Source organism: Miscanthus floridulus, chromosome 10 (assembly GCF_019320115.1).
Source record: "Miscanthus floridulus cultivar M001 chromosome 10, ASM1932011v1, whole genome shotgun sequence".
Lineage (NCBI taxonomy): Eukaryota > Viridiplantae > Streptophyta > Magnoliopsida > Poales > Poaceae > Miscanthus > Miscanthus floridulus.
The window spans coordinates 89,527,573-89,555,201 of record NC_089589.1 but is presented as its reverse complement, the minus strand read 5'-3'; the positions used below and the strand labels follow the sequence as shown (position 1 = coordinate 89,555,201).

Here is a 27,629-nt window from a genome sequence, read left to right as displayed (position 1 = left end):
GATTATTTTTTATTATATCATATCTAAAAACATACAATCCATTTGGTTTCGTGTTCTTTGTGGTACCATCAACCATCCGTCTGTTGTGACACATGCAGAAATGCTGTCAACAATGAACAAGAAAAAAAAAACACTGCATCTCTCAGTTGGCTGCACTCTGCATGCATGTATCAAACAGTTCACTGTCAAAGCAAAAACTGGCACATCAAAATACGATAAAAAGGACCACATTGTATATGCACAGGTAATGTATGGTTAGACATTGGGAGGATTAGGTGCACCGATTTTGAGCGTTGAACTGAAACATCTGGGTATCCAACTGCCAATTCATAGGGCGGTCTCTCAGGGCTGCCCTACTTTTGCTCATACGAATGGACACCGGCATTTGCCGATCAATGCTGACACGGCCCTGAACCTGCCGCTTTAAATTTGTTCCCCTTCCCTCTTGCTGCGGATGAACATTCTGAAGCATGGTCCCCTTATTCCCTGTACCAAATTTTAAATCGATTCGACTATTTTGCTTATGCCACATTCTCACAGACTAATGTCACGTCAACCAAACTATGATTTAAGACTCTTAGCTAGTGCTAGTTACTAGTTAGACTCAAAATTAATTTATTAGTTAAGGTTGGTTGACTAGTTGGCTAACAACTAGTTAAAGGCTTATCTAAAAAAATAGCCCACTTATTAGATGAATTCCAAGAGATTCTCTATATCCTTCTTAGATGCTAGGAATACAGATTTTGGTGAAAAATTACCCTCCAACAGCTTCTCTAAATTGTTATCTAAATATAACCATCTTCTATTCCAGATTTTTCGCTAGCCAAAAATAGAAGACGAAAATGACTCTATAGACTATGCACGAGATATAGAAGACTTGTTGGAGAGTGGAAAGATATATAAAGCGAGTTTTATGCAAATGACTCTTCAAATGATAATTTAGAGAGTTAGATTTAGAAAGGTTCTTGTAGATGCTCTTAGCCCTTCTTTTTGGATGCACTATAGATAATTTTTAGCTAGCTACTTTCTCCATTCTAAATTATAAGTCATTCTAACTTTCTTGGAGAGTCAAAGCATCTCAAGTTTGATCAAAACTATAGAGAAAATTACAAAGATTTATGACATTAAATAGTTATACTAGGAAGATATGATTGAGAAAAAAATTAATGGTACTTATTTGGTATCATAAATGTTATTATCTTTTTTATAAATTTGATCAAACTTAAAATGCTTTAACTCTCTAAGAAAATTTTAAAATGGCTTATAATTTAAAACGGAGGAAGTAGCAATTAGCTCTTTTATCCAAATAGACCATAAGTTCATTAGTCCACGGAAGTATATGAAAGTAAGATCTACATATTCATATAGGTGAATGAAAATATCATTGGGTTATAACCCTATAAGTACAAGGGAGAGCCTCGAGTATGTTATGAGACATGTCACTTTCGCCACGTGAAAAAGATGAAACAGATATAAATTCAATACACAGGTGGGAGTACCAATCTATCCCGTCTGCACATGCACTCGGGTCAGGTATCGAATCTTTGAAAGTTCCCCGCCCATTGGTCCAAGTAAGCCGTCCCCTGCCCGCGCGCCGTTGGGCTGTGGTCGTGTCGTCGGTCTTTTTTATTTCTAGAGAGATTTTAAATTTAGCTTATAAAGTAAATTTGTAAAATTAATATAAAATAGTATAGGGATTCAAAAATAGTGAAACCAGTTTTGTTAATGTCCTAAAATCATGATCTACCTTTTAGTATATTTTTTCACATAGTTTGATAATATTCTTGAGAGCTATATAATTAATTTAAGGTACTTAATATTGTAAAATATAAACTTGTAGGAATTGTTGTGATAAACTGGTAATAGTGTTGGATCTGAAATTTCTATAGTATGTTTCTAGCAATATTAGGTACTCATTGTAATTTTTGTAGCTCCAGGATAGTTAGTTTGCTAGATAGATAATGATGTCCTATTTTAAATAAAGATTAAATTGATAGAACGGGATAAAGAAACAACTTGGGTTTGTATAACTAAAACTTTGGTTGGGAAATAACGCCTTATCCGACAACGTGTATATGTAGCCTAGGTACGATCGTCGTTAGAACTAGCCCGTTAACTTGAGTGGCGTAAAGCGTATTTTACAAGTCACGATTGCAGTTGATTAATTACGTCTTTGCATTGCATCACATTGCATATCATATAGGTACGATGATGGATCAACGGATCAGTTGAAGGATGATTGGGAATCCGAAGATGGTGTAATTGTATTCTCTCGAGGAGATGATGCAATGGGCTTTCTATTCAGATGATGGTGGATGATCCGAAGATGCAAATACTAACTTTTGGTTATATTTTACCCACGCAAGCCCCGGTGCATAACCCCTACTTTCTGTAGTTTAAATTATATTTGTGCATTAAGTTTTAAGGAGTTGAATGAAACCCACTTGCATATATATCTTTATCCTATGAGTCTTACTAGTATGACAGGATCGTGTAGAATGCTATGCTACAGGACTCCGGTAGAAGTCGAGTGATGACTGTCACTCGCGAGAGATAGGAAATATATTACTGTATTATTATCACTTGAAAAAATAAATAGTGGAAAGGAAAATGGTGACTGGGCAGGGATATAGTTGGGTATTGGTGGGTGTAAGAGGTTGTGTCGCCGCGGATGCGGAGCATAGCTTGGTTACACTGCTTTCCCTGTCTGATCGGTTAAGGACCGGCCGTTGCATTGGATGCTAGGCAAGTCACAGATCTATTGTCCCGAGCACATACTTGGGTATGGGTGCTTGGAAGACTTGTTGCTCTCTTGTCGTGGATCCGGCTCTTTCCGGACCGACTGTCAGGGTTTCTTTTTGTTGGAGGAGGTCCTTGCACCGCACTGAGTCCGTGACTCAGGAGCGGGGGCTTGGAGTCCCAGTTCGGACGGGGACCTGGACACCCAGGACAGGAGGGTGATGGGTTGGTCCTGCTTGTACCTTGGGTACAAGCGGGGCGTGTGTTTTCGGGGCACCCAGCTGGGCACATTGGTTCGCGAATCGTCGCCGAGTCGGTACGGCTTGTCTTGACTCTAAGCACCGTTGTAAGAACTGAAAGATGAAAGATGGAAGATGGAAAAAGGAATCTGATTGCTTACCACCTGCTTGAAAGTAGCACAGATGCTTACATAGAATGGTTAGTTAATGAACCAATGCGGCTATTAATAAAAATCGAATATAAGGACGCACGCTTAGTAATGCTTCCTGCAAATGCAATAAACCCACCAGCCAGATAGCCTTGCATATCTTTGGAGTCTTTTCTTTCCTCCTGTCGGGTAAGTCTTATTGAGTACAATTGAGTACTCAGGGTTTTATTCGTCCTGTTGCAGGTGATAGGTGGATGCTAGAGCCGACCCTTGTGTGTGGATACCTCCTAGTGGGCTCAGCGAGGATTTCTTTACGCTGCGATCGTAATTGTTATTTATAACTCCCACCAAATGTTTTTATAAATGAAAGTTTCATAATCTGTTGTCGTAGTTTATATATCAATACTTCATCATGTCATTAATAGATGTTTATTTCCGCTGTAACTCTGTTCACATGTTTATATTCCGCTGTTCAATTAAATTATTCATAACTCTGATAATATGATTACATTCCGTTATTATAATAATAAATGTTATACTCTGATGTTGTATTAAAAGTGATGTAAGAAATGGTTATGAATGATGTAAGCTTTATTATCTCATTTGTGATCCTGATGGCAAAAATATGGATTTTCGGGTTCTTCCCTGGGGTGTGCCGACGGAACCGAGTAATTTAGTGTTCTTCCCTGAGTACTTAGTGTCTAATGGAAGACAATCACTCCTAGAAGGCATTAGATTAGGGGTTCTGCCACACGGGCCTGCATCTCAGAGCATTGAACCCATCTAGAGTAAGAGCAGCGCAATGCATCTTCCACTCTTGATTCGTGTCTGGTAGACAAGAAGCTACCACACGTGAAATAAAAAAAGAGCTACCACAACCCTTATGAACAGATATGGTTTCTAGGGGCATTATTGTAATTTCCCATCTGTCTTGGTACTATGCTTGGTCGTACAATTTCTATTTTTTTAAGGACCAAAAAACATGAGATTTTTTAAGGACTCAATCTTCCTGTACTTCTTGTGCTCAGTGGAGGACTACCGGCATCAAGCCTTTTGCTCGTTGTGCCTGTTGCGGGACTATCAAGTGCTAGCTTCTGTATTTTCCAATCCTTTTTTAAGAATTTCCTTCTTTTTCCTTTAGTGCTTCACCTTCTTAACACCTTCAGGTTCGTCTGTAGTGTAGAAAATTGAATCGAAAGTGCCTCGGACTCAGGTTGATAATGACTTCCACCTTCTAACTAATCCACGTAATCACGGAGGCACGCCATGCGTTGGGTGGACCGCTTCCTCGGCTGCATCCGCGGGGTCGGCCGGGCAGTGGGCAGAGGCCGTGTGGGCGGAGGCGACATGTACGGGTCAGCGCGCGGCGCGCGAGTACTCAGGTATCTTTATGCCTGCCCCTGTCAGTGCCAGTGCCAGCCGCCCTGCCGGGAGTAAGTATTATTATATTAGTATATAAAAAATTATAATACTTTGTCCATTTGTACACACGCTTTTTATAGAGGGACAATAAATCACCCGTCCTAGATGATGAGATGGTGCTTATACTATCTATTGTCTTATAAGAAATGATGTGATGATTCATCAACTCATTCTTTTTCTATAAACCAAATAAAAAAGAAATGAGTAAGAAGATAATGCACCACCCAGTTCCTGAAACCAAATACCCCGTTAGGATCTAAGACCAAGAAAATTAGATGAAAAAAATAGCTCCAATAGATCTCTTTTTTTTTCTATTTTTCTCAATTCCTCAAAAACTCCCCCCACGCCTCTAAAGAAAGGAGAGACCCATCGGTCGCCTTTTCCTTTTGCCACGAATCATTTCTCCCAATGTTCTGTTCCTTGTCGTTAATCGTCGGTTCCCATTACATCTAGCACTGTTGGCACTTCTTTGCTACCGGCTGGCAACCACGAGGCCAGGAACTAGTCGGAATTAGGTCGTTGCAGCTATGTCGACCTTCCCCGATTCCACCATTCCAACGCCGTCGGCATGTCGATCTCCGCCATAAATTTGAGTTTTTTATGGCATCAGAATGAGGTTTAGACTAAAAGAGAGTGGAAATGGAGAAAAGGTAATATAGAGGATGCATTTCCCCCCGATCAGCTAGGGCGTCATCCCCTTTAACCACAAATCATGTTTTCTCGATCCCCTTTAACCGGTTATAGGGGATTGCTTTTTCTCAATTTGGGGAAGATGCTCTAAGAGCTTCTCTAACAGTAGCAGTTAATCTCAACCCAAAACTAGTTATTGGAGGAGCTATGATTTTGTCTTGAGGCTTTTAAAAGGTTTCGTCTCTAACAGAATGAGAAAATCTCACCCCCAATATCTCCTCTGACACGTGGGGCCAATTTGTCATTCACACCCTTTCTTCTATTCTTTCTCTACCCACCCGTTCGTTCCCCCGTGATCTCCGACTCTCTGAGCACCGCATCCTCTTCCTCTGCCACCCTACTCTGTCGCCACTCCCTCCCTTCCTATGCTCCTCCTCCGATTCTGCTTCTCCTCGGCCACCTCTCCTCCTCCGCCGTCACCTCGTTTGTTGGGCACATCGCCAAGCCGCGCTGCATCCTCTTCCGCCGCCCTCCTACTCTGAGACCGTCGGTGACTTGAAGACGTCAAGTGCTTGCTTCCACTTGTATTGGGGCGAGTCTAGGTCCCACATCATTGAGGGGTCGGGGGCTAGATTTTGAGCGGCTAGCTGAGAAAAAAAATTGCTCATTGGGAGTGAGATTGGGGTACTGCTGAAGCTCTCAAATCCCTCAAATTACAGTTTTTTCTTACTGGGGGTGGAACGGGGACTGTTGGAGATGATCTAAGCATACCAACCATTGTCTATAGGATCAGCGCAGCTCACCTCCATATTTACTCTGTTATTGCGCGAGCAAAGACATATATTTTTTAAAGGAAGGATTTTATTAATTCACAATAATTATATCGAATTGATACAGTAATGCAACATGTATATGACCCAAATTGCGCGGGCAAAGAGCACTAAAAAAATTAACAACCAAAATAGACTGTTTTTTTTTTGACAAATTGAAAGCCGATTTCATGAGAATCCGCATGGAAGATGGAACTGAAGCTTGACCATCTCTAGGTGCAATTTCCCATGTTCTCTGTCCATCCAGTCCACATGAACCAAGACCATAAGCATCTTCGGATACAGTTCCCTATTTTCTCTGTCCTTCCGATATCCAAAGTCTTAAACAACTCCCAAATTCATAAAGTACCTGACTTGGTCGGTGCGGTACCATGTTGCCACGTGTGCACGTCCCCATCTCCGTCATACCGAGACAAATGCAGGCGAACCTCCAATAGCGCCACGCCAAGTATCCTCTATCCCTGTCACACTGGTTTCGTTTAGAGTACTTCCCCTTCCTGAAACATCACCTGTCCGTCTATCATCTCTAGCTAGCTTTCAGTGAAACCTGCAAGCGACAGCACAACCAGACCACCACCAGCACAACCAGCTGAGAAGAAGGTTGTAGAAGATGGGCAAGCTGTGGACGATCCTCACCCACCTCCACTCGCTTGCAGGGTATGTCCAGTTCATCTTCACTGCTTCTGTTTTTTTTTTCTTCACTTCTTTTATTTGCTTTTGTCGTGCTTCTGTTTTCAGCCTTTTGTTAATTCAGTTATGATCGAGTGTGAAAACCATCTGCTGTTTGTTTGTTCCTGCAGGCCAACGGTGATGCTCCTTTACCCCCTGTACGCGTCGGTGCAGGCGATGGAGACCCCGTCCAAGCTGGACGACGAGCAGTGGCTGGCCTACTGGATCCTCTACTCCTTCATCACGCTCATGGAGATGGTCCTCGAGTCCCTCATCTACTGGTAATCACTTTACTGACTGATAAATCTCATCCGTGATCTTGGTGGCATAATCTTCTTGAGAAGACTTAACCGGAAGATTTGTCTCAAATGGACTCTGTTTGTTTATTTCAGGATCCCGATTTGGTACGAGCTGAAGCTGCTGTTCATCGCGTGGCTGGTGCTCCCCAACTTCAGGGGCGCCGCGTTCATCTACGACAAGTTCGTGCGGGAGCAGCTCCGAAAGCACGGCCTCACCGCCGCCGGCTCCGGCAAGAAGGACGACGGCAAGTCGTCGTCGGTGTCGCCGTCGTCCAAGGACAAGGACAAGCCCAAGAGCAAGTTCCTCGCTTTCGTCACACCCAAGTAGGTGAGCTCCTCAACACCAGATTCAGCTCTTGCCACACCTGCAGATCACGATTATTTTAAAGTACGAGTATTTCCTTTCTTTGACTGAAGATGTCATCGGTGTGTTCTGTCTGAATGTTTCAGGATCATGAAGCTTGCTGAAGATGAAGCTGGGTGCAGTGATCCCATCCCTGGACCATGTCCCGGCAACCTGTAGTGTACTCCACTAGATTTCTGTTGTTTGTTTTTGTTCTTCTCTTGAAATAGAGTTGTTCGATGTGTGTATGGCCATCCTGTATGTGTGAACATCAACTTTAACATGGAATGGAGACGAGACCACCTTTCGGTGTTGATGATGTGAATGTGTGAACTTTATGTCAAAATATACAGTGTTCTGGGACAGACTTTTCACTCTGAATAATTTCTCTGCTTCCGTTCTCTCTGAAAACGGCCCGTTTCTGTTGCTAGGGCCTAAATCTTATGATTAAGTGCAAATCTGAACAGAGTCATTTAAACATCACTTTATAGTCTCTTCTGAGACATCCCATAAAACATCACTTTGTAGTTTCCTAAAGGCCTGTCTCGATGGGCCAAAAATCGAGCCCAGCCCCTTGTGGATGGCCTGCAAATTCGTACTGTTTATGGAAATAAGGGCTTGTTTGGTTCTCTAGTTCATGGACTAAAAGTTTTAGTCTACTTTAGTTCATGAACTAAAAATTGACTAAAGTGGTGTTTGGTTCCTTGAACTAAAATGGACTAAAGTGGAGAGAGAGAGCAATAAATAAGAGTCATGGGTATCCCCAACACCTTTTAGTCCATTTTAGTCTAGTTTTATGGACTAAAGGACTAAAGGATTTTAATCCACTTTTAGTCAAGTGTTTGGCTGTTTAGTCTAATTAAAATGCAGATTTCAGTCCAAAATGTTTTAGTTCATGGGAACCAAACAGGCTATAAAACAGACTTTCCTTGCTGCTGAATGAGTTCATATTCTGTTGTTTGAACATGAAAGTATACCAGTTAATTGGACAATTTCTACTTTGCACCTGTTGGGCGGCTTCCCTTTAAGACACCTTTTGGATTGCCCGATTTTTTTACGTTTCCAACATTTTTATGTGAAAATGAAATAATTCTTATGAACAAAGGTGGCTGGGGCCTAATGTTTCACCTGCCTGGCAACCATGCAGTCAACACATCTACTGTTGACAGCTTAAAGCTCACTTGGCCGGCAACCATCTGTTTTTTTTTGCCGCCCCTTTGTACGCATCACCATCATCCAAACAACAAGCATAGGTCATGCCGTCAATAAACCACAGGCTTGCAATTGCAAACTAAGGAGGCAAGGGTGCAGTTAATTGTTAGCGTCGCTCCAAATGGGCAAGCTGTGGACGATCCTATCTCACCTTCACTCCTTAGCAGGGTATGTGATGTGCAGTTTCATTTATTCATTTGCGAATTCAGTTTCACACCTATGATTAGCTTGGCCTGTTTTTCTTTTCTACCAACGCCCAACGGTGATTCAGTTTCATAATTTTGGTTCTCTTCCCCTTTCAACGTTGCTGCAGGCCAACTGTCACTCTGCTTTACCCCTTGTAAGTTCACAGCAATTTCTACCCTCTTATCTGTAAAATCTGATACTACATGAATTTGGTGTGTTTTTATGGAAAATTTATACATGATATACTTTCCTATGGATGGGACTGCACTCTACAGATATGCATCGGTGCAGGCGATGGAGAGCTCGTCCAAGCTCGACGACGAGCAGTGGCTGGCCTACTGGATCCTGTATTCATTCATCACACTCATGGAGATGCTCCTGCAGTCCCTAATCTACTGGTAATTTTGTTATTCTGATTTCTGCCCAGTTTCCCTCTCTGCAATTCCACATAGAGGCTAACATCCAGTGGGAACAGGTCAACAGGATCCCGTTACTTATGTGCAATCATGGCCGTCTGATTAGCATCTCTATGAATTTCAGGATTCCTGTTTGGTATGAGTTGAAGCTGCTGTTCATGGCCTGGCTGGTTCTTCCAAACTTCAGGGGAGCAGCATTCATCTACAACAGGTTTGTGAGGGAGCAGGTGCAAAAGCATACTGCCATACAGGCTGCAGGTGCTGGCAGCACTAGCAACAACAACGTTATTATTAGTGCTAACGAAGATGACAAGATCCTTTCTACTTCTCCAAAAGAGAAGTCCAAGAGGAAGCTACTTTCGATGATCATTCCAAAGAAGCTCAAGCTTTGATCAATATGCACTTGTAAAAAGGAACTTTGAGTCCGTTTTATGTGTTATATTGTTTTATATATGATATCATATCTTATCTGACACCTAGGACAAGTGCTTTTTTTTTGCTGTTTCCTTATGATGTTCTTTGCAAAAAAGGCTGCATCATGTATAACCATTTTGCGCATTTGTAAATAAATGGCCGTTGACAGTTATTTTTTCCTTTTGCAAAGACTTTGAAATTAATTTGGCTACGCTGAGGTACAAGTGGGTCCACAACCTGCAGAAACAACAGAGTACTTCATCCGTCCCAAAATAAGTGATGTTTTTTACTTTTAGACATCTTGTTTAGCTGTTCATCTTATTCAAATTTTTTATGTAAATTATAAAATAAATAAATCATTATTAAAGTATCTCTAATAATAAAATAAGTCATAACAAAATAGATTATATTTATAAAAAAATGAATAAAACGAATAGTCAAATAAGATATCTGAAAATAAAAAACGTCACTTATTTTGGGATGGAAGGAGCACATAATACCTTGTCGGTTGTCACGCTGTTGGTTTCATCGTCAGCTTCTCTTCACAAATTTCAGCATTTCTTTTTCAATATTTCTTCTCAAGATGGACATAGTCTGCTTAGTTTTTTTTATCTCCGAAGAGAAAGAAAATGATGGGAAAACACTTTGGTTGGACAGAAACAGAACTGAATGATTGTACTAGTGGCCCATTAACAGTGTATTTGGTTGAAGGCCCATGCTTTAGACCCAGTAGCAAAGTCATTTGGTAGCCCATTAAGAGCAACTCCAGATTGACTAAAAGCAACCTACTTTCCCTATAACAAGCAATAAAGAGGACTATTAAGATAATAAAAAAAAACATGCTATAGCAAATCCTGCCCCTGGTTACTCCCTATCCCACCCGTGGCCAGCAGCTGTAATATCTTTATCTCAACAGGGGTAATATTATCTTTATACAACTGCATTAATAGACTTTAGTCTCTGAAACCAAACAGGATCTGGACTAAACTTTAGTCCAGGGACTAAACTTTAGTCCGCGGACTAAAGGAACCAAACAGGCCCTTAACCGGAAGATTTATCTCAAATGGACTCTGTTTGTTTATTTCAGGATCCCGATTTGGTACGAGCTGAAGCTGCTGTTCATCGCGTGGCTGGTGCTCCCCAACTTCAGGGGCGCCGCGTTCATCTACGACAAGTTCGTGCGGGAGCAGCTCCGGAAGCACGGCCTCACCGCCGCCGGCTCCGGCAAGAAGGACGACGGCAAGTCGTCGTCGGTGTCGCCGTCGTCCAAGGACAAGGACAAGCCCAAGAGCAAGTTCCTCGCTTTCGTCACACCCAAGAAGGTGAGCTCCTCAACACCAGATTCAGCTCTTGCCACACCTGCAGATCACGGTTATTTTAAAGTACGAGTATTTCCTTTCTTTGACTGAAGATGTCATCGGTGTGTTCTGTCTGAATGTTTCAGGATGATGAAGCTTACTGAAGATGAAGCTGGGTGCAGTGATCCCATCCCTGGACCATGTCCCGGCAACCTGTAGTGTACTCCACTAGATTTCTGTTGTTTGTTTTTGACTTTTGTTCTTCTCTTGAAATAGAGTTGTTCGATGTGTGTATGGCCATCCTGTATGTGTGAACATCAACTTTAACATGGAATGGAGACGAGACCACCTTTCGGTGTTGATGATATGAATGTGTGAACTTTATGTCAAAATATACAATGTTCTGGGACAGACTTTTCACTCTGAATAATTTCTCTGCTTCCGTTCTCTCTGAAAACGGCCCGTTTCTGTTGCTAGGGCCTAAATCTTATGATTAAGTGCAATTCTGAACAAGTCATTAAAACATCACTTTATAGTCTCTTCTGAGACATCCCATAAAACATCACTTTGTAGTTTCCTAAAGGCCTGTCTCGATGGGCCAAAAATCGAGCCCAGCCCTTGTGGATGGCCTGCAAATTCGTACTGTTTGTGGAAATAAAACAGACTTTCCTTGCTGCTGAATGAGTTCATATTCTGTTGTTTGAACATGAAAGTATACCAGTTAATTGGACAATTTCTACTTTGCACCTGTTGGGCGGCTTCCTTTAAGACACCTTTTGGATTGCCGGATTTTTTTACGTTTCCAACATTTTTATGTGAAAATGAACTAATTCTTATGAACAAAGGTGGCTGGGGCCTAATGTTTCACCTGCCTGGCAACCATGCAGTCAACACATCTACTGTTGACATCTTAAAGCTCACTTGGCCGGCAACCATCTGTTTTTTTTGCCGCCCCTTTGTACGCATCACCATCATCCAAACAACAAGCATAGGTCATGCCGTCAATAAACCACAGGCTTGCAATTGCAAACTAAGGAGGCAAGGGTGCAGTTAATTGTTAGCGTCGCTCCAAATGGGCAAGCTGTGGACGATCCTATCTCACCTTCACTCCTTAGCAGGGTATGTGATGTGCAGTTTCATTTATTCATTTGCGAATTCAGTTTCACACCTATGATTGGCTTGGCCTGTTTTTCTTTTCTACCAACGCCCAACGGTGATTCAGTTTCATAATTTTGGTTCTCTTCCCCTTTCAACGTTGCTGCAGGCCAACTGTCACTCTGCTTTACCCCTTGTAAGTTCACAGCAATTTCTACTCTCTTATCTGTAAAATCTGATACTACATGAATTTGGTGTGTTTTTATGGAAAATTTATACATGATATACTTTCCTATGGATGGGACTGCACTCTACAGATATGCATCGGTGCAGGCGATGGAGAGCTCGTCCAAGCTCGACGACGAGCAGTGGCTGGCCTACTGGATCCTGTATTCATTCATCACACTCATGGAGATGCTCCTGCAGTCCCTAATCTACTGGTAATTTTGTTATTCTGATTTCTGCCCAGTTTCCCTCTCTGCAATTCCACATAGAGGCTAACATCCAGTGGGAACAGGTCAACAGGATCCCGTTACTTATGTGCAATCATGGCCGTCTGATTAGCATCTCTATGAATTTCAGGATTCCTGTTTGGTATGAGTTGAAGCTGCTGTTCATGGCCTGGCTGGTTCTTCCAAACTTCAGGGGAGCAGCATTCATCTACAACAGGTTTGTGAGGGAGCAGGTGAAAAAGCATACTGCCATACAGGCTGCAGGTGCTGGCAGCACTAGCAACAACAACGTTATTATTAGTGCTAACGAAGATGACAAGATCCTTTCTACTTCTCCAAATGAGAAGTCCAAGAGGAAGCTACTTTCGATGATCATTCCAAAGAAGCTCAAGCTTTGATCAATATGCACTTGTAAAAAGGAACTTTGAGTCCGTTTTATGTGTTATATTGTTTTATATATGATATCATATCTTATCTGACACCTAGGACAAGTGCTTTTTTTTTGCTGTTTCCTTATGATGTTCTTTGCAAAAAAGGCTGCATCATGTATAACCATTTTGCGCATTTGTAAATAAATGGCCGTTGACAGTTATTTTTTTCCTTTTGCAAAGACTTTGAAATTAATTTGGCTACGCTGAGGTACAAGTGGGTCCACAACCTGCAGAAACAACAGAGTACTTCATCCGTCCCAAAATAAGTGATGTTTTTTTACTTTTAGACATCTTGTTTAGCCGTTCGTCTTATTCAAAATTTTATGTAAATTATAAAATAAATAAATCATTATTAAAGTATCTCTAATAATAAAATAAGTCATAACAAAATAGATTATATTTATAAAAAAATAATAAAACGAATAGTCAAATAAGATATCTGAAAATAAAAAACGTCACTTATTTTGGGACGGAGGGAGCACATAATACCTTGTCGGTTGTCACGCTGTTGGTTTCATCGTCAGCTTCTCTTCACAAATTTCAACATTTCTTTTTCAATATTTCTTCTCAAGATGGACATAGTCTGCTTAGTTTTTTTTTATCTCCGAAGAGAAAGAAAATGATGGGAAAACACTTTGGTTGGACAGAAACAGAACTGAATGATTGTACTAGTGGCCCATTAACACTGTATTTGGTTGAAGGCCCATGCTTTAGACCCAGTAGCAAAGTCATTTGGTAGCCCATTAAGAGCAACTCCAGATTGACTAAAAGCAACCTACTTTCCCTATAACAAGCAATAAAGAGGACTATTAAGATAATAAAAAAACTATGCTATAGCAAATCCCTTTTCCTAAAATATTTTTTAATCCCTAATAATCATGCCTGTCTTCCTCAAACAAAGGGAAACAAGCAATATTTTTTTCTCAATTCCCTTACTTTCTTCCTCTTTCATTGACATCTCGAGTCCACATTGCCAAACCATCATCACAAGCGCCGCGCCGCGCCACTGCCACTACGCCATTGTGTCCTGTGCCCCACGCCGTGCTGCTCCTCCCCGTGCCATGCATGCCACAGACCTGCTCGATCTAACCCAATTCAAGTGCTCTCGGGCACCAACATGACGCTAAGCACGCCTTGAAGCAAGCTTAACCCGGTAATGCATCGAGTCACCACATGAAAAGACTCGATGTTATGACATTTATAGACTAAACGATGATCATGGGTCACACCCATCGTTACAACAATTTTATAATGAAATTATATAATGCATAGCTATGTTCTAATAGAAGGTATTATACACCAGAGTTCAGAGTTTTTTTTGCACTAGATATCAAATAGTTCAAAAATATTTATACATAGATACTGCAATACAGTTTGAATAGAGGTAGCAAAAGGCAAGCGCAAGTCCAAATTGAGCCCACCGAGTGAGCCTACAACAATAACTCAAGGCCTACTCCTGGTGGCTATTATTTAGCAAGATGAACTTGCCACAACAATCATAGAACTCAACAAGCTCACCTGCAACATTAGATCGAGAATAAACCTTAGGGTCTGTATGGATGTAGATAATTGAGAGGGTTGGAATTGAATTGGGTTCAATGCCAAAGCAGCCATAGTATTGAAATAGCCACAATTCAAATATTATTGTTTGGATGACTATTGAATTAGATTTTGGAATCCTAGCAAGTAGCTCAAATCTGATTCCTGTTTGGATGCAAAAGCATGCAATTGAAACTCTCTCACGCGCCGTTAGGACAGACTCGTCGTCGGCGTCCATGGCAGGCAGAGCTCAACCTTGGGTGGGAGATTGATGGCGGCGCCCATGTCGGGCTGAGGTTGACCGTGGAGGAAGCTCGACGACAACGTCCATGGAAAGCGGGGGCGAATCTCAATGGCACCAGGGCGGGGGGGGGGGGGGAGGGGGCTCCGATGTGGCCATGGGGTGAGGTTGACCCCGGCCACAACGGGGGAAGCTCGCCAGCCACCATGGGGGGAGCTCAACCCCGGCCATGGCAGGCGGACCTCAGGAGCCACTGACCATGGGGGGTCTCGACCCTAGCCAAACGAGAGTGAGAGGGAGGGCATCTGCGATGCCGCCATCCTCCTCGGGTCACTTCCCATCCGTGCCGGTGGCTTTTTTCATGGGCGCGTCGTGTGGGAAGAAAGCAGAGCTACCGATTCATATGAATATAGAGGGGGTGGCCTCAGGTATTGTGCGCGAGGTTGAGCAGGCGAGCCCGAATGTCGCCTGGTATTGGAGCCCGTTTCCACAAACCAATACCAAGGCCATCCAAACAATGGAGCTAGGGGCTATCAATGCCAATTCCAAATTCTAGGCCTCAATACCAACATCCAAACGGGCTATTAAGTATTGAATTGTACTCTTGCAAGACTTACCTGACTAAATATAACATAAGACTCCAAGAGTTTGCATGGCAATATGGTGGAGCTAGCCACATAGTAAGGCATAGTCCCCATGGTATCAAAGCCTTGCTTGTCTCAAGAGTTCTAACTAGCAGCCTACCATTGCCTCCCCTCAGAAGTGTGGTTGACAATTCGAGATCGGTTGGAAAACAAGGTACATAGGCTTCCTGTGTCCCATATCCTCAGTATGTGTCTAGTATGTTCCACTTGACCAATGGTTCAGACAACAAATGGTCTTTACTCAACATAGGTGGGACAAAACAAATTAGGAAGTCATTGGTCAATTAATCGTTAACTTACTTCTCACCCGGTCTCAGTTTATCAAAATCATGGTCATCATCATTTTCCAACATAACATATCCTATATCTCGCGAGTGACAGCCCATCACTCATCTTCTATCGCATCCCTAACATGGTAAAGCAATTAGAGAATCCTACACATGCTAGTTCTAGGATAAAATATCATATCATATGGACAAAGTAGATCATGCAACAACTTTGTTAAACAACTCCTATAAACTTCAATGCACAATATATATAACATAAGGACGCATGTAAAGCATTTAAAATATATAGGAGTTAGGATGCTATGAGCTTGCCTGGATAACTTGCTTAATACTTATTAAGTTAGTTTTCTTTAATCGTTAGGATATGCTCACTGTACACCTCCATCTTTGGGAATTGACCACAGATCACTCCATCTTCTAGCTCCTTCACTTGCTCGTTCAACAACTATTGTACCTAGACGATATGTAGTGATGCAATGCATGATTAATAAAAATTGCATAAATAATGAGGATGTTTTATAATGAGGAACATAATGAGTAACATGACGATGTGGGTGAGCTAGGGTTCTTATCGTCATAAGGTTCCACTCTTGATCCCTTTATGTTACAACATACTTTTGCTTCCTTCTTTGCTCCTTTTTTCATGACCTTCTCCTTCTTCTTGGTCCTCTCTATGTAGACATGGAGATGGTCAAGGCTTGTTGAGTACCCCCCATCCTCAAAATGATGCACACATGCTTATCTTGTTGGCATGTGCGTGGATGATTCTTGGGGGTGCACTCTTCACTTGATGAGCTTTCTTCTTCATCGTCATCTCTCTCCTCTTCTTCACATGAGTTTGGTTCTTTCTGTCATAGTTTGTTCTTGTACTAGTGGTTGCTTGTGGTGGCCAAGATCTTGACACTTGGTGATGGTGGTGAAGAAGAGTTATTTTTAATGCACATGCGAAGCTCATGGGCGATGATATTATTAATGACATAGTTTGGCGTAATCTCATCAAGTTTCAACTTAGAGTAGCATGCTTACCAGAACTCCTATGATATATGATCCTTTTCGAGGACACCTAGAACGTCGCCAAATCTCATGAGAGATGTGACAAACAACAAGGTAAAGAGGAAGTTAGGGCAAAAGGGTAGTTGTTGTGTTTTTTATGATTGAAGTTAGATTGCTCAATTGGCCATGATCCTCTCATTTATATAGTGGGGACTGGTCTTAGTCTTGTAGAAAACAAGTCTAAAACGCAATCTCAAAGTTTCCCACATTGAAAATAGATCCAAAACCGATTTGGAAACAAATTGGTTTGGAATAGGCAGGAAAATCGGCCTTGCCATTTCCAAACTGGCCTAGCCATTTCTGAACCAGTTTGGTTGGTTTTCGCAAGGCCAAGCATGGTGAAAGGTCCTAAATGGCTAGAGGGGTTGAATAGCTTAAGTATCCAATCCATCTCTCACAAGAATAGTCACCAACGTATCAAGCCTCGGTGGTAGGCATCTCAAGAACCTATGAGAGAAGTCCTTGTCTTCAACTTTCTCACCCAAACTCTTCAAATCATTGATAGTTGTTTGGAGCCTATAGAACATCTCCAGTATTGTTTCATCTTCCTTCATCTTGAATGATGTGTACTTGTCATTGAGCATATATAGCTTGGCACCGTTCACCGCCTTGATGCCATCATATGACTCCTCCAATCTTGTCCACACATCATGAGCTCTCTCAAGATCTTTGATTTGCTCAAACACCTTCTAATCCAAAGCTTCATACAAGAGGTTAATAGCAATGTCATTGTGTTGAAGCTTCTCTTCTTCTCTTGCGGTTGGACTTGATGGATCAAGCACCGCAAAGTCCTTCTCCACAACTTCCCATATCTTTCTATTGATTGATTTCTAGTGTGCACACATCTTCCTCTTCCAATAATCATAGCTTGTGACGTCTAGGTGTGGTGGCTTTCCCATATGGTTGATTTGAGTCATTTTTATATCGTAGGTTGTTGAGCCTCAAATGATGGTTGTTGGTATTTATTAACGCAAATAGAATATGAAGGATTCTGCAAGCGCACAGAATAACATTGTAGCATTTTACCAGGAGTATTCCAGGTATCGTTATTTATATTTTACCACAGGGAAACAATGGAGTAAAGATTATTGAATATCAAAGGAGTATCTATCAGTCAACATACCATCATAGCTAGAGCAAGGGGTTAAGGTAACTGATAGGAATTGAGCATAATGACACTCAGGGGATAGATCACTAAGATATTGTAAACTAGTTAACTCAGGAGAACAACGAGTGAGGTAGATTCCTTTGATATTCTTATTACATGGTCAAAGTATATATATATACACCCAAGTATAGCTAAGACTAACTCTACTCTTGTGCACTTCGGGATGCCACTTAGACAGTAGAGCACCGCAAAAGGATAACTCTACTAACGCGACTATGGTCCTACAATTTAAGAACCTACTCGATTCGGTATGGACTACGAAGGATAGATGGGACTGTCACCTCCCACTTGCTACTATACAACCAGAGAACAGGGTGTACTCATAGGCAAAGCATCGTATAAGCACCATGCTTACATGCGGCTCGGCTACTTAGCCCAACCATGGTAAACTAGCAGGCTAAGCGCTCTATGAACCCGCACACAAAAGTAATGATAACCTCAACTAAGCAAGATACATATTAAAAGTAAGCATAGCATGTAGATAGGAATATGATGAATTGATAATAAGTCTTACAAGATGTAGAAGTGAAGATACAAGGCTTTGCCGAGCCTCGAAGACTAGATCTAGAACTTGAGCATGAGCCCAACTCGACCCTCACTCCCGAGCTACTAATCTACTACATTGGAAAGTTCTAGACCTATTCCTCCTAGGTGTGTCTTGATCTGAATCAGAGATATGAATTAGGGTTTAAGATGGCTCCACGGAGGGGGGTAGGGGCTGCTATATATATGGGGTAGCATCAATTCTGGACCCTCAGATCAAACCAAGTTAAAAGGAGAGCGTAGATGCAATCTAAGAGGCGGATGGAGAACTGACATATGAAGGAGAGCCTGACAGGTAAGGCCCATAGGCCAGCCAGCCCCACTAGTCAGCGCCTCGGCTCGATCTTTGGTGGGTTGCCTTCTGGATGGTTCTAGAGTCTTCCAATGTCAGTTTCGTCGCAGATAAACATGATTTGCTCTGACGAATAGGTCCACCTTGCCTGATTTTCTGATTAAATCCTCCTGCAAACACAGATTCACCAAAACTTGTGGAATTTATTAGTTTAAACCCCTAGACCTATGTTTGGTGATGGAATTAAGTACAAATGCAGGATATGTTGATGGTTTATGATTGATGTTAACGACTATCAACAAGCTCCCTCACACTTAACCTTTGCCAGTCCCTTGAGCAAAGCTAAACTTAGCAATGGATTAGGAGGTGCTACAATGCTTCACGCCTCAAAAGTACACATGCGTTCAATCAAGAATTTTCCTCTGGATTAGAATAAACTGATCTAACTTTAAAACTTACTCATATTACCTTAACCATAGGGCTTCTTAGCCTTCACTTGGGTCTTGAGCAATTGAAAGACAGAACGATCAAGTCAAGCACTATGTCTCAAGTTCTTTGTTCCACCATTGTTCCTAGAGTTTTTATAAGTTTTTCAAAATAAAACTCAGAGATTCCATTGTATGACACTCTCAAGTCTCTCGATATATGTGGTATTTGTGGATCCTCACCAAGGCAATAATAATGTTATGCCTTTTCTCTTCCTACCATTAAGGCTTTATGTGGAGTTCATAGGTAGGGAGAAAGCTAGGGCATACTTGCAATGCATATATTGTAAAGTCAAACAACAGGATCCAAAGAAAGCTGAGTCATACAAATCAAATCAAGATGTGCATGTGTGTGGAATATATGGTGGCTAACCTAATTCTACTTTGCTCCTTGGAAACTTATCTCTCTCTTTTGAAAACTTGAAAATATTTGCTAGAGAATAGGGGCCATCTTATTCATCTATCTTTTTTTAGGCGGACATCTAAGTACCCATTGTTTTAAATATCTCGGACACTTGTCCATTTTTTTCAACTCCTTTTTTTCTTCTTTTTTTATGAATAACTTTTGCATAGCCCCATTTCTCTTTTCTGCGACAAAACTTTAGAGAGATAGCAACAAGAACTTGGAGCATTTATTTTGAGTGAAAACCTAGCAGACATGTTTTTGTGTTCACTCCTAGTGTAGGAATAGAACATTTTTGGGTGGATCTAGATGGAAGGCATGTTTTTGCTCTTACCCCCAGTGTAGGAGTAGTGCATATTTGGGTGGTGTGTACGTGATCTTGATTTTAAGAGCATGACAAATCTCTCATAAGGGTCAACAAAGCTTGACAAAACTCAATGCTATTATAAGCAACATATATGTGGAAGTTTTTCTAGCCTAAATAACATGTATGGCTCTGGTGGGAATTCAAGTTTTCTCATACAGGAACTCATCATGTAGCATTTTTTTGTTTTTCAAAAGATAAATCTCTAAAACTTTAGTGTTACTTGGAACAAGATAAATAGCAGCTCAGACCTTCTCATATCATATCCGTCAATTACCTAGACTTAGATCAAGCATATGCTACCCACCTGTTTCAAGTTTAGAGTAAATCCTTATATCAAAACAATCTTATCTAAAACTCGGGAGAATTCTAGACTGAAAACTAGGTACTTGAAAGGAATTACAACAGAGAAACTATTCATCATTTCTATTTTAATATATATAAAAAGCAAACTAAGAATAATAAAAGGAAAAGAAATATTTATCTAGATACAGGGGGATGCCTTCTCCCCTAAGCTGGTTGTTGTCATGGTTGCTCAACGAGGTGGCCGAATGTGGAGGTGCTGGAACAAAGCCTCCCAATTTTGATTTTGCTGTTGCTGTTGTTGCTGGAGGCTAGCCATCTCTTGTCCCATGCTTACTTGCCATTGTGTATGATTATGTAACGTACGTTGTATGGCATCATTTGTCTGTTCAATGGTTGTGAGTCTATTGTTGAAGCGGTGGAAGGCCTCCTAAGAGTCATGATACCCTCGGCCAGAGAAAGACATGCGTCCTCCCTCGGTTCACTCTTGAAGACGAGGATTCTTGAGGTGGCGCCTCCAGTAGTGGCGCTTTCAATGGTGGTGCCACCTTATTTTGACAAACCTGTCTTGGTCTTGAGTTTGATTTAGGTTTGACAGGTGCATCATTTCGAAGTCAACCATTAGTAATAGAAACTGGTGACATCTTGTGTGCATCATTATTGTCAGTTCAGAACTTTCATTTATAGAATTTGGGGGATCAACTCCCTCAAAGTTTGCTCGAAGTGTGTTCTACTCATAAAGACAAGGTAGAGATCAAGTGCATGGGCTCTATTGGTGGGAAAACACCAACAGAACCAAAACTTTTTTATTCTTCTCTAACCTTAGGCACATCGAATCATGTTAAGGTTGACGTTATGTGCATTGTTCATTCTTGTAACATGGATGATATGATTAGAAGGATGATTGTGATATTTGAATAAATTTGTCAAAAAGAGTGGAGTTGCTTAACCTATGGAAGGATTGTCCATCTTTACAAATGTATCAAACTTTACATGATTATGACTATCATCTTTCAGAGATAAGATATGCAACATTTTAGCTCATTTGGTTAAGATTATGAGATCAAGAAAGTGGTGCTATGAACAAGCTTAAGGAACAAGACATGTTGAGTTAATCAGGAAGAATCAAGCAAAGTTGTAACTCAGACATGTTTGTTTCATCATTTATGTGAATACCAAGATCAAAGGGAAGCTTTTTAAATAATGATCATTTACCTTAAGATGTTACCTTCATCATTGGAGCATGATGACACCATGTGATGAAGGGTAGACGACTATTGACGGTAGTTACCAACCATTATAAACATCAATATAATCCGAGATAATACATGAAAATGATCACCAACATAGATTTAGGGGTTTAAACTAACAATTTCCACAAGTTTTGGTGAATCTGTGTTTTCAGCAGGGTTTAATGAGAAAACCGTCAAGGGGGATCTACATGTCAAAGGAAAAATTAGAATTCCAATGCGAAACCAACTCCAGAAGGTTCCAGAAGACTCAGGAGGACTCCATGCCAAAGTGGAGGCCGAGAGGCTACCAAGTGGGGCCACCTGGCCCACTAGGGGCCCACCTATCAGTCTTGTCGCTATATCGGTTTCCCACCACCTCCTAGGATGTATCTAAGCCATTGCTTAAGCCCATTTGATCCAAGTGCTCATGTTGTGTCCTTAGGGCTATATAATCCAGCCCCTCCTCTAGGAAGAATCAAGTCATCAGATCATAAGTTAGGGCTAGATAGAAAACTAGGGTTTCTAGAGATTAGAGATTAGAGCTCTAGTTCTTCAAGTTTCTAGTATAGATTAGCTAGCAAGTTTCAACAAGAGTGTGGGCTATTGCTTAGGATTATGAATCTACCATCTGGAGACTGGTATAGCCATTGTATCTCTATATTTATGACTTTGTGCTACTTTAATATTATTGTGTTGCTATTTATTATGTTCCTAGTTTGCTCAAGTTGTATGCTTGATATAGTTATGATTAATGATGAGTTTATGCACATGTTCGCAAAGCGCTTAGCTCATTATGCGCGTGAGTTAAGTAGTTGACACTATATAAGCATGGTGCTTAGATATTGTTTGCTTGCAGATGCCCTCTATACTCTAGGTCTTGTGGTAGATCATGGATGTGACACTCCCATTGAGTCCTTTGTAGTCCACTCCCCGTTTGTAGAGCACGAAGAACGTGATTGAGAAGGTAGACAAGCTCTATTCTTGATCTTCCTTAGTAATGTTCCTTATGCATAGATCCAAAGTTAGTTATACTATAGATGAGAGTGTATATATTAGGGTGTACAAAAGACTTAGTAGATAAGTAATGACTTAGGAATCTTTTGCTCTTAACGAATCTCCTGCTTAGCTATACTATATTTTATGGGTCTCTATTTCTATCTATGGGATACCACTATTACCTTACACTTATCATTTATTTACCCTTTGATTTACCCCTGCAATAGAATGAGAGTGATTATTATCATAAGTATGCATATTTGTCAATATCTCTATGACAACACCACTCCATAAGCTCCTCACTGTGGTAAAAATGTAAATAACGATACCTGGTATACTCCTGGGTGAAATGCTATAATGGTACATTATCTGTGCGCTTGCGGATACTTTAATATATACAATTTTCTCTAAAGTTTACAAGTGTCATTAATAATTACCAACCACACATTTCTGGCATTATGCTAGGGATGACAACCTAGTAACAAGTGATGCTAAGAAATGCCAACAAGTATTTCTGGCGCCGTTGCCGGGTAGGGGCACGTGGCTAAGAGAATTGACCAAATAAATACTTATTGATAAAATCATAACCTCTGCCTTAGTAGGCTTACCCTTGTTTGTCTTTGTTCATATCTTATATAGGGTATTGCAGACTTGGTTGTGATTCACCAACAATTTCCAATTAGAATCAACCGAATCAAGAGGAAGCTCAACACCAGTTCCTGAAGTCATGGCTGAGAAGACTCTGCGTGAATTGTCTACTCCAAGCACTGAGAACATCCGCACTGGACCAACACTCAAAACCAATAACCTTGAGTTTGAGCTCAAGCCAAGCCTCATCAGCATGGTGCAAGCTACTCCATTTAGTGGAAAGGCATATGAAGATGCTAGTGCTCACCTTCAGAATTTTTTGGAGATTAGAAGCACAGTAGTCATCAAGGACATTGCTCAAGACATCATACTATTCCACCTATTTCCATTCTCACTAGTGGGAAGAGCGAAGCAATGGTTCTACATCAACAAAGATCACATCAACACATGGGCAAGAGGTTCAAAGGCCTTTCTAGAAAAGTTCTTCCCTATAGGCAAGACAAATGCCTTAAGAGGAAAGATTTCAAACGTCCAACAGCAGAAAGGAGAAACCATTCTAGAAGCATGGGAACATTTTCAAGAATACATTTCAGATTGTCCTCATCATGAGATGGAAGTTGGTTGCTCATGCAAAGTTTCTACCATGGATTAACTCAAAAAGCTCATGAACAACTCGATGCCACTGCTAGAGGATCATTTATGTCACTCACCCCTAGAAAAGGTGAAATTCTTATAGAAAAGATAGCCTCTAATCAAGGCTGGTCATCATGCAACATCCAATCATGTAATAAGAGTGAAGAAGTACTAGAAGAGGTGTGTGCAGTATCAACTAAGATGGACACACCGTTGAATTGGCTTGAACAACGAGCCAATTACAAGAAAGATCGTCAGGCTATTCAAGATGCATTTAATGCTCAAAATGTATGTGGAGAATATTTGGGGGTAGAATTCCCTGAATATCAAGAGGATGAAAACATCATCAACAACTCTTCTCCACAACAACAGAGACAAGGGTGGAATAGACAACAATGGTCGACTTACCAACGTAAGTACCCATGTAATTACTCTAATACCCCAAAGCAACCATCCTTGAGAGACCTGATCTTAGAATAAGCTAGGATTAATGAGAATATTTCTAAGAAGCTTGCTTTTAATGATAAGGTCCTAGAAAGCATAAATACTAAAATAGATAGTTTTTCTTCTACTATAAAAGACCAACTTAGCTATAATAAAAAGATAGAATCACCATTAGCCCAGTTGGTTGCTGCTCTGCCTTTTGCTACTAACCTTGAGAAGGTAAATGCCATAACTACAAGAGGTGGCAAGTCTACTCATGATCCACCATACCCAACAAGGACAGAAATTGGAGAACCAAAATAGATGAGCAGTTTGAGACATCCTCAACAACAAAAGACCACTGCCTTCCATCGAGGTAATCAAGTTAATGGAGGAGTGTAGTGTGTCCATCCTAAATACTTCACCTGTCAAGAAGAAGGATCCAGGATGTCCCACTATCGATTGTTCGATCGGAAGCTAAAACTTCGAGAATGTGTTGTGCGATCTTGGAGCAAGTGTCAGTGTCATGCCCAAAAAGGTCTTCGACAAGCTCAACTATTCAACACTCACACCAACATCAATGTGCTTGTAACTAGCCAACCAATCGGTCCGCTATCCTACGGGAATCGCCGAAAATATTCCGGTAAAAATACAAAACTTTTTCGTTCTTGTAGATTTTGTAGTACTTGACATGCAGGAAGACATGAAGACACCCTCATTCTCGGGAGACCCTTTCTGAGCACTACAAATGCTCACATTGATGTTAGAGCTAGAGAAATTAAATTCCATATCAATGGAAAGGAAGAGCGATTCGCCTTCAAGCCAAGAGCGAAACAATACTCTAATTTGGAGTGGCATGAAAAACAAGTGCACCGTTAAGGTCTCTATCTCTGGGACCAATAGATGCACCCGAAGAATAAACCTGAATGGAGAAGTCCGGTTTGGAGGACTCAAAATCCTAAACCCTCGCTGGGAGGAAGATGAGCAAGCTGCTAGGCAAGATCAAGCGGGTGACCTCGTTTCATTCAACAAGGAGTTCATCATCCTAGGCGAGTGCCGACATGTATATCGATCCTCCATCCCCCGCTGTTGGACAATCATCCTAAGTTGCCCCTATAGAGAAGAATGTTCTACTCCAAGAAAAGCAGCTGAAGCTCCGAGGAGACTGAGAGAAGGACATATACAAGATGTTGAAGAACCAAGATTTTGTCCTTACTCCATCCTATGATCTAGCCTTGCTCCAGTCCATAGGTACGAATTCTGAATTTGATCTTATCTTTAAGACCGTAGGATGGGAAAATGCCTGGGATATTGATGAGCAAGGGTGCAAGCTTCTAACCATTGAATTCCTATGTACATTGCAACCTACCGACTTAGAAGTTTCATTTAGGTTTTTTTGGGCAGGAATTTTCTATCCCTTGGAAGAACTTTAGTGAACTTCTAGGATTTCATTCACAATCCATATTAGATGTAGATTCTGCAAGTTTTGTAGACCACATAGAACGTGATTGCGAAGGTAGACAAGCTCTGTTCTTGATCTTCCTTAGTAATGTTCCTTATGCATAGATACAAAGTTAGTTATACTATAGATGAGAGTGTATATATTAGGGTGTACAAAAGACGTAGTAGATAAGTAATGACTTAGGAATCTTTTGCTCTATATTACATTTTTTGAGTCTCTATTTCTATCTCTGGAATACCACTATTATCTTACACTTATCATTTATTTACCCTTTGACTTACCCCTCCAATAGCTTGAGAGTGATTATTATCATAAGTATGCATATTTGTCAATATCTCTATGCCAACACCACTCCATAAGTTCCTCCCTATGGTAAAAATATAAATAACGATACCTGGTATACTCCCGGGTGAAATGCTACAATAGTTTATTATCTGTGCGCTTGCAGATACTTTAATATATGCAATTTTCTTTGAAGTTTATAAGTGTCATTAATAATTACCAACCACGCATTTCTAGGATTATGCTAGGGATGACAACCTAGTAACAAGTGATGCTAAGAAATGCCAACAACAACTTTCAGTGGTCCTTTCCTCCCTTGCATCTTGAGTTGTTCATGAGCATCTAGTCTCATATGTTGCACTCCTTCTTTCTCACTCTTTCATCATGCCATCTTTTGTTCTTTCTTGGTATTTTGATCGAACCTTCTGCTCCTCTCATTATTTATTCTCTATAAGGGATTAGTAGAAAATACATACCCGAAGGAGTATACAAATGATTCAAAGTAACGATACTGTTGCCATGGAGTTAAAGGTCAATCTATATCCCATGTTTTAAATAATATGCCTTTATTATTCATCACTACTTCACATTTTCAACAAGGTTCAGGCAAAGATGTGCAAAATTGTTTTGAAGAATACCTCAAACCTTGATTTGTTTCTACGAATGATCTCCTAACATTCCCAATAAAATTTGAATATTTGCCCGCAAGGGTTAGTCCACATATACAACAAAATTCTATACAAATATGTTTTGATTTAATAATTATGTTCGAATAATATTCCAAAGCATACTTATAATAGAATAAGAAAGTTTGAAAGACTAAAGAGATTCATTCAAGTAGAAACAAGAATATGTATGGTGAACCAAAGGAGTATGATTATTTAAATTTTTACTTGTGATTTAGCAGTTTAAGCATGGCATAAAGGTAGAGATAACCAAGACAAATTAGCAACATGTTTTGAGATATTTTAAAGAACTCCATCCCCCAGACCTAAATTTTGCAGAGTGCAAAAGCAAGTTTGGATGATAGAACTCTCATATGAATGTGATTCAATGTAGCAACCAAGACAAATTAGCAACATGTTTTGAGATATTTTAAAGAACTCCATCCCCTAGACCTAAATTTTGCGGAGTGCAAAAGCAAGTTTGGATGATAGAACTCTCATATGAATGTGATTCAATGTTGCATCAAGTTTGGTTGAACATACCTTATGTTTTTATCCTTCCTTTTTTACTTAGATGATCAGTGATAGAACTAACTGAAGGAGGTACGTCCAATTTACCTATGGGTGAGAGCTCATGGTCCATTGAGCAAGACCTTTCCTTACATTAAGCTTTGTCTTTGCACCATCTGATGAGGATACAGACTATTGCTTGCTCTTCTTCTATCAGCCTTTCTTGATTTTTGTTGATTCTTGGTTGATGACTTGGGGTCCATTGGAGATACAAACTCAAGTTGTTCCTTGGTTGTCTTTATCCTCTAATGGCATGGCAGAGAGTTCTTCTTCTTTGTTTGTTAGTGATACGCCAGCCATCTTGATAGTCGAGGAAGGAACCTCATTGGAATTTGCATGAAAGCTTCATCACCAATGACTTAGGGATGTCTTGGTGTGCCCATGGTTGTTCATGATTTCACGAGACATCATCGACAGACCACCACTGATTGATGACATTTTGTTGACAGGTGATTACACGCCATGATGTAGTGGCATCTCGTTGTCTTGGTTCTTACTGTCGACGTGTGAATCGGTATCTCCGAACATGATGGGAGCAGACGTATTCTGGATAATACAAAGTGGGTTGCATTCTGCTTCTCATCAGCATCCAAGCTTTAGTCTTAGGAAAGCTTAATGCTAGGTTGTCTTTT

The 27,629-nt window shown here is 40.7% G+C and overlaps 3 protein-coding genes, 1 long non-coding RNA gene and 1 other non-coding gene across 6 annotated transcripts; 4 read left to right on the top strand and 1 right to left on the bottom strand.

The window, feature by feature from the left end:
• Positions 1-6,520: 6,520 nt before the first annotated feature.
• On the top strand, positions 6,521-7,639 carry LOC136485057 (HVA22-like protein e). Of its 2 annotated transcripts, none has more exons than XM_066482008.1 (4): positions 6,521-6,666; positions 6,810-6,959; positions 7,071-7,301; positions 7,428-7,639. In XM_066482008.1, the coding sequence occupies exons 1-4, from the start codon at positions 6,620-6,622 to the stop codon at positions 7,498-7,500; spliced, it is 501 nt and encodes a 166-aa protein (XP_066338105.1). In that variant the 5' UTR covers positions 6,521-6,619; the 3' UTR covers positions 7,501-7,639. The 2 variants fall into 2 exon arrangements, with proteins under 2 accessions (XP_066338105.1, XP_066338106.1); XM_066482009.1 differs by having other exon boundaries at positions 7,071-7,305.
• A 617-nt stretch (positions 7,640-8,256) lies between these two features.
• LOC136485059 (HVA22-like protein e) lies at positions 8,257-9,644 on the top strand. The gene is made up of 4 exons (XM_066482010.1): positions 8,257-8,700; positions 8,846-8,872; positions 8,994-9,116; positions 9,259-9,644. Exons 1-4 carry the CDS (start codon positions 8,654-8,656, stop codon positions 9,524-9,526), a joined length of 465 nt encoding a protein of 154 aa, XP_066338107.1. The 5' UTR covers positions 8,257-8,653; the 3' UTR covers positions 9,527-9,644.
• Positions 9,645-10,601: 957 nt separating this feature from the next.
• Positions 10,602-11,211, top strand: LOC136485060 (uncharacterized). The gene is made up of 2 exons (XR_010766311.1): positions 10,602-10,870; positions 10,993-11,211. It is a non-coding gene; the product is annotated as an uncharacterized lncRNA (long non-coding RNA).
• An 843-nt stretch (positions 11,212-12,054) lies between these two features.
• On the top strand, positions 12,055-12,909 carry LOC136485056 (HVA22-like protein e). The gene is made up of 3 exons (XM_066482007.1): positions 12,055-12,137; positions 12,259-12,381; positions 12,524-12,909. Exons 2-3 carry the CDS (start codon positions 12,278-12,280, stop codon positions 12,789-12,791), a joined length of 372 nt encoding a protein of 123 aa, XP_066338104.1. The 5' UTR covers positions 12,055-12,137; positions 12,259-12,277; the 3' UTR covers positions 12,792-12,909.
• Positions 12,910-23,467: 10,558 nt separating this feature from the next.
• LOC136490481 (small nucleolar RNA R71) lies at positions 23,468-23,574 on the bottom strand. The gene has a single exon (XR_010767759.1). It is a non-coding gene; the product is annotated as a small nucleolar RNA R71 (small nucleolar RNA).
• Positions 23,575-27,629: the final 4,055 nt, after the last annotated feature.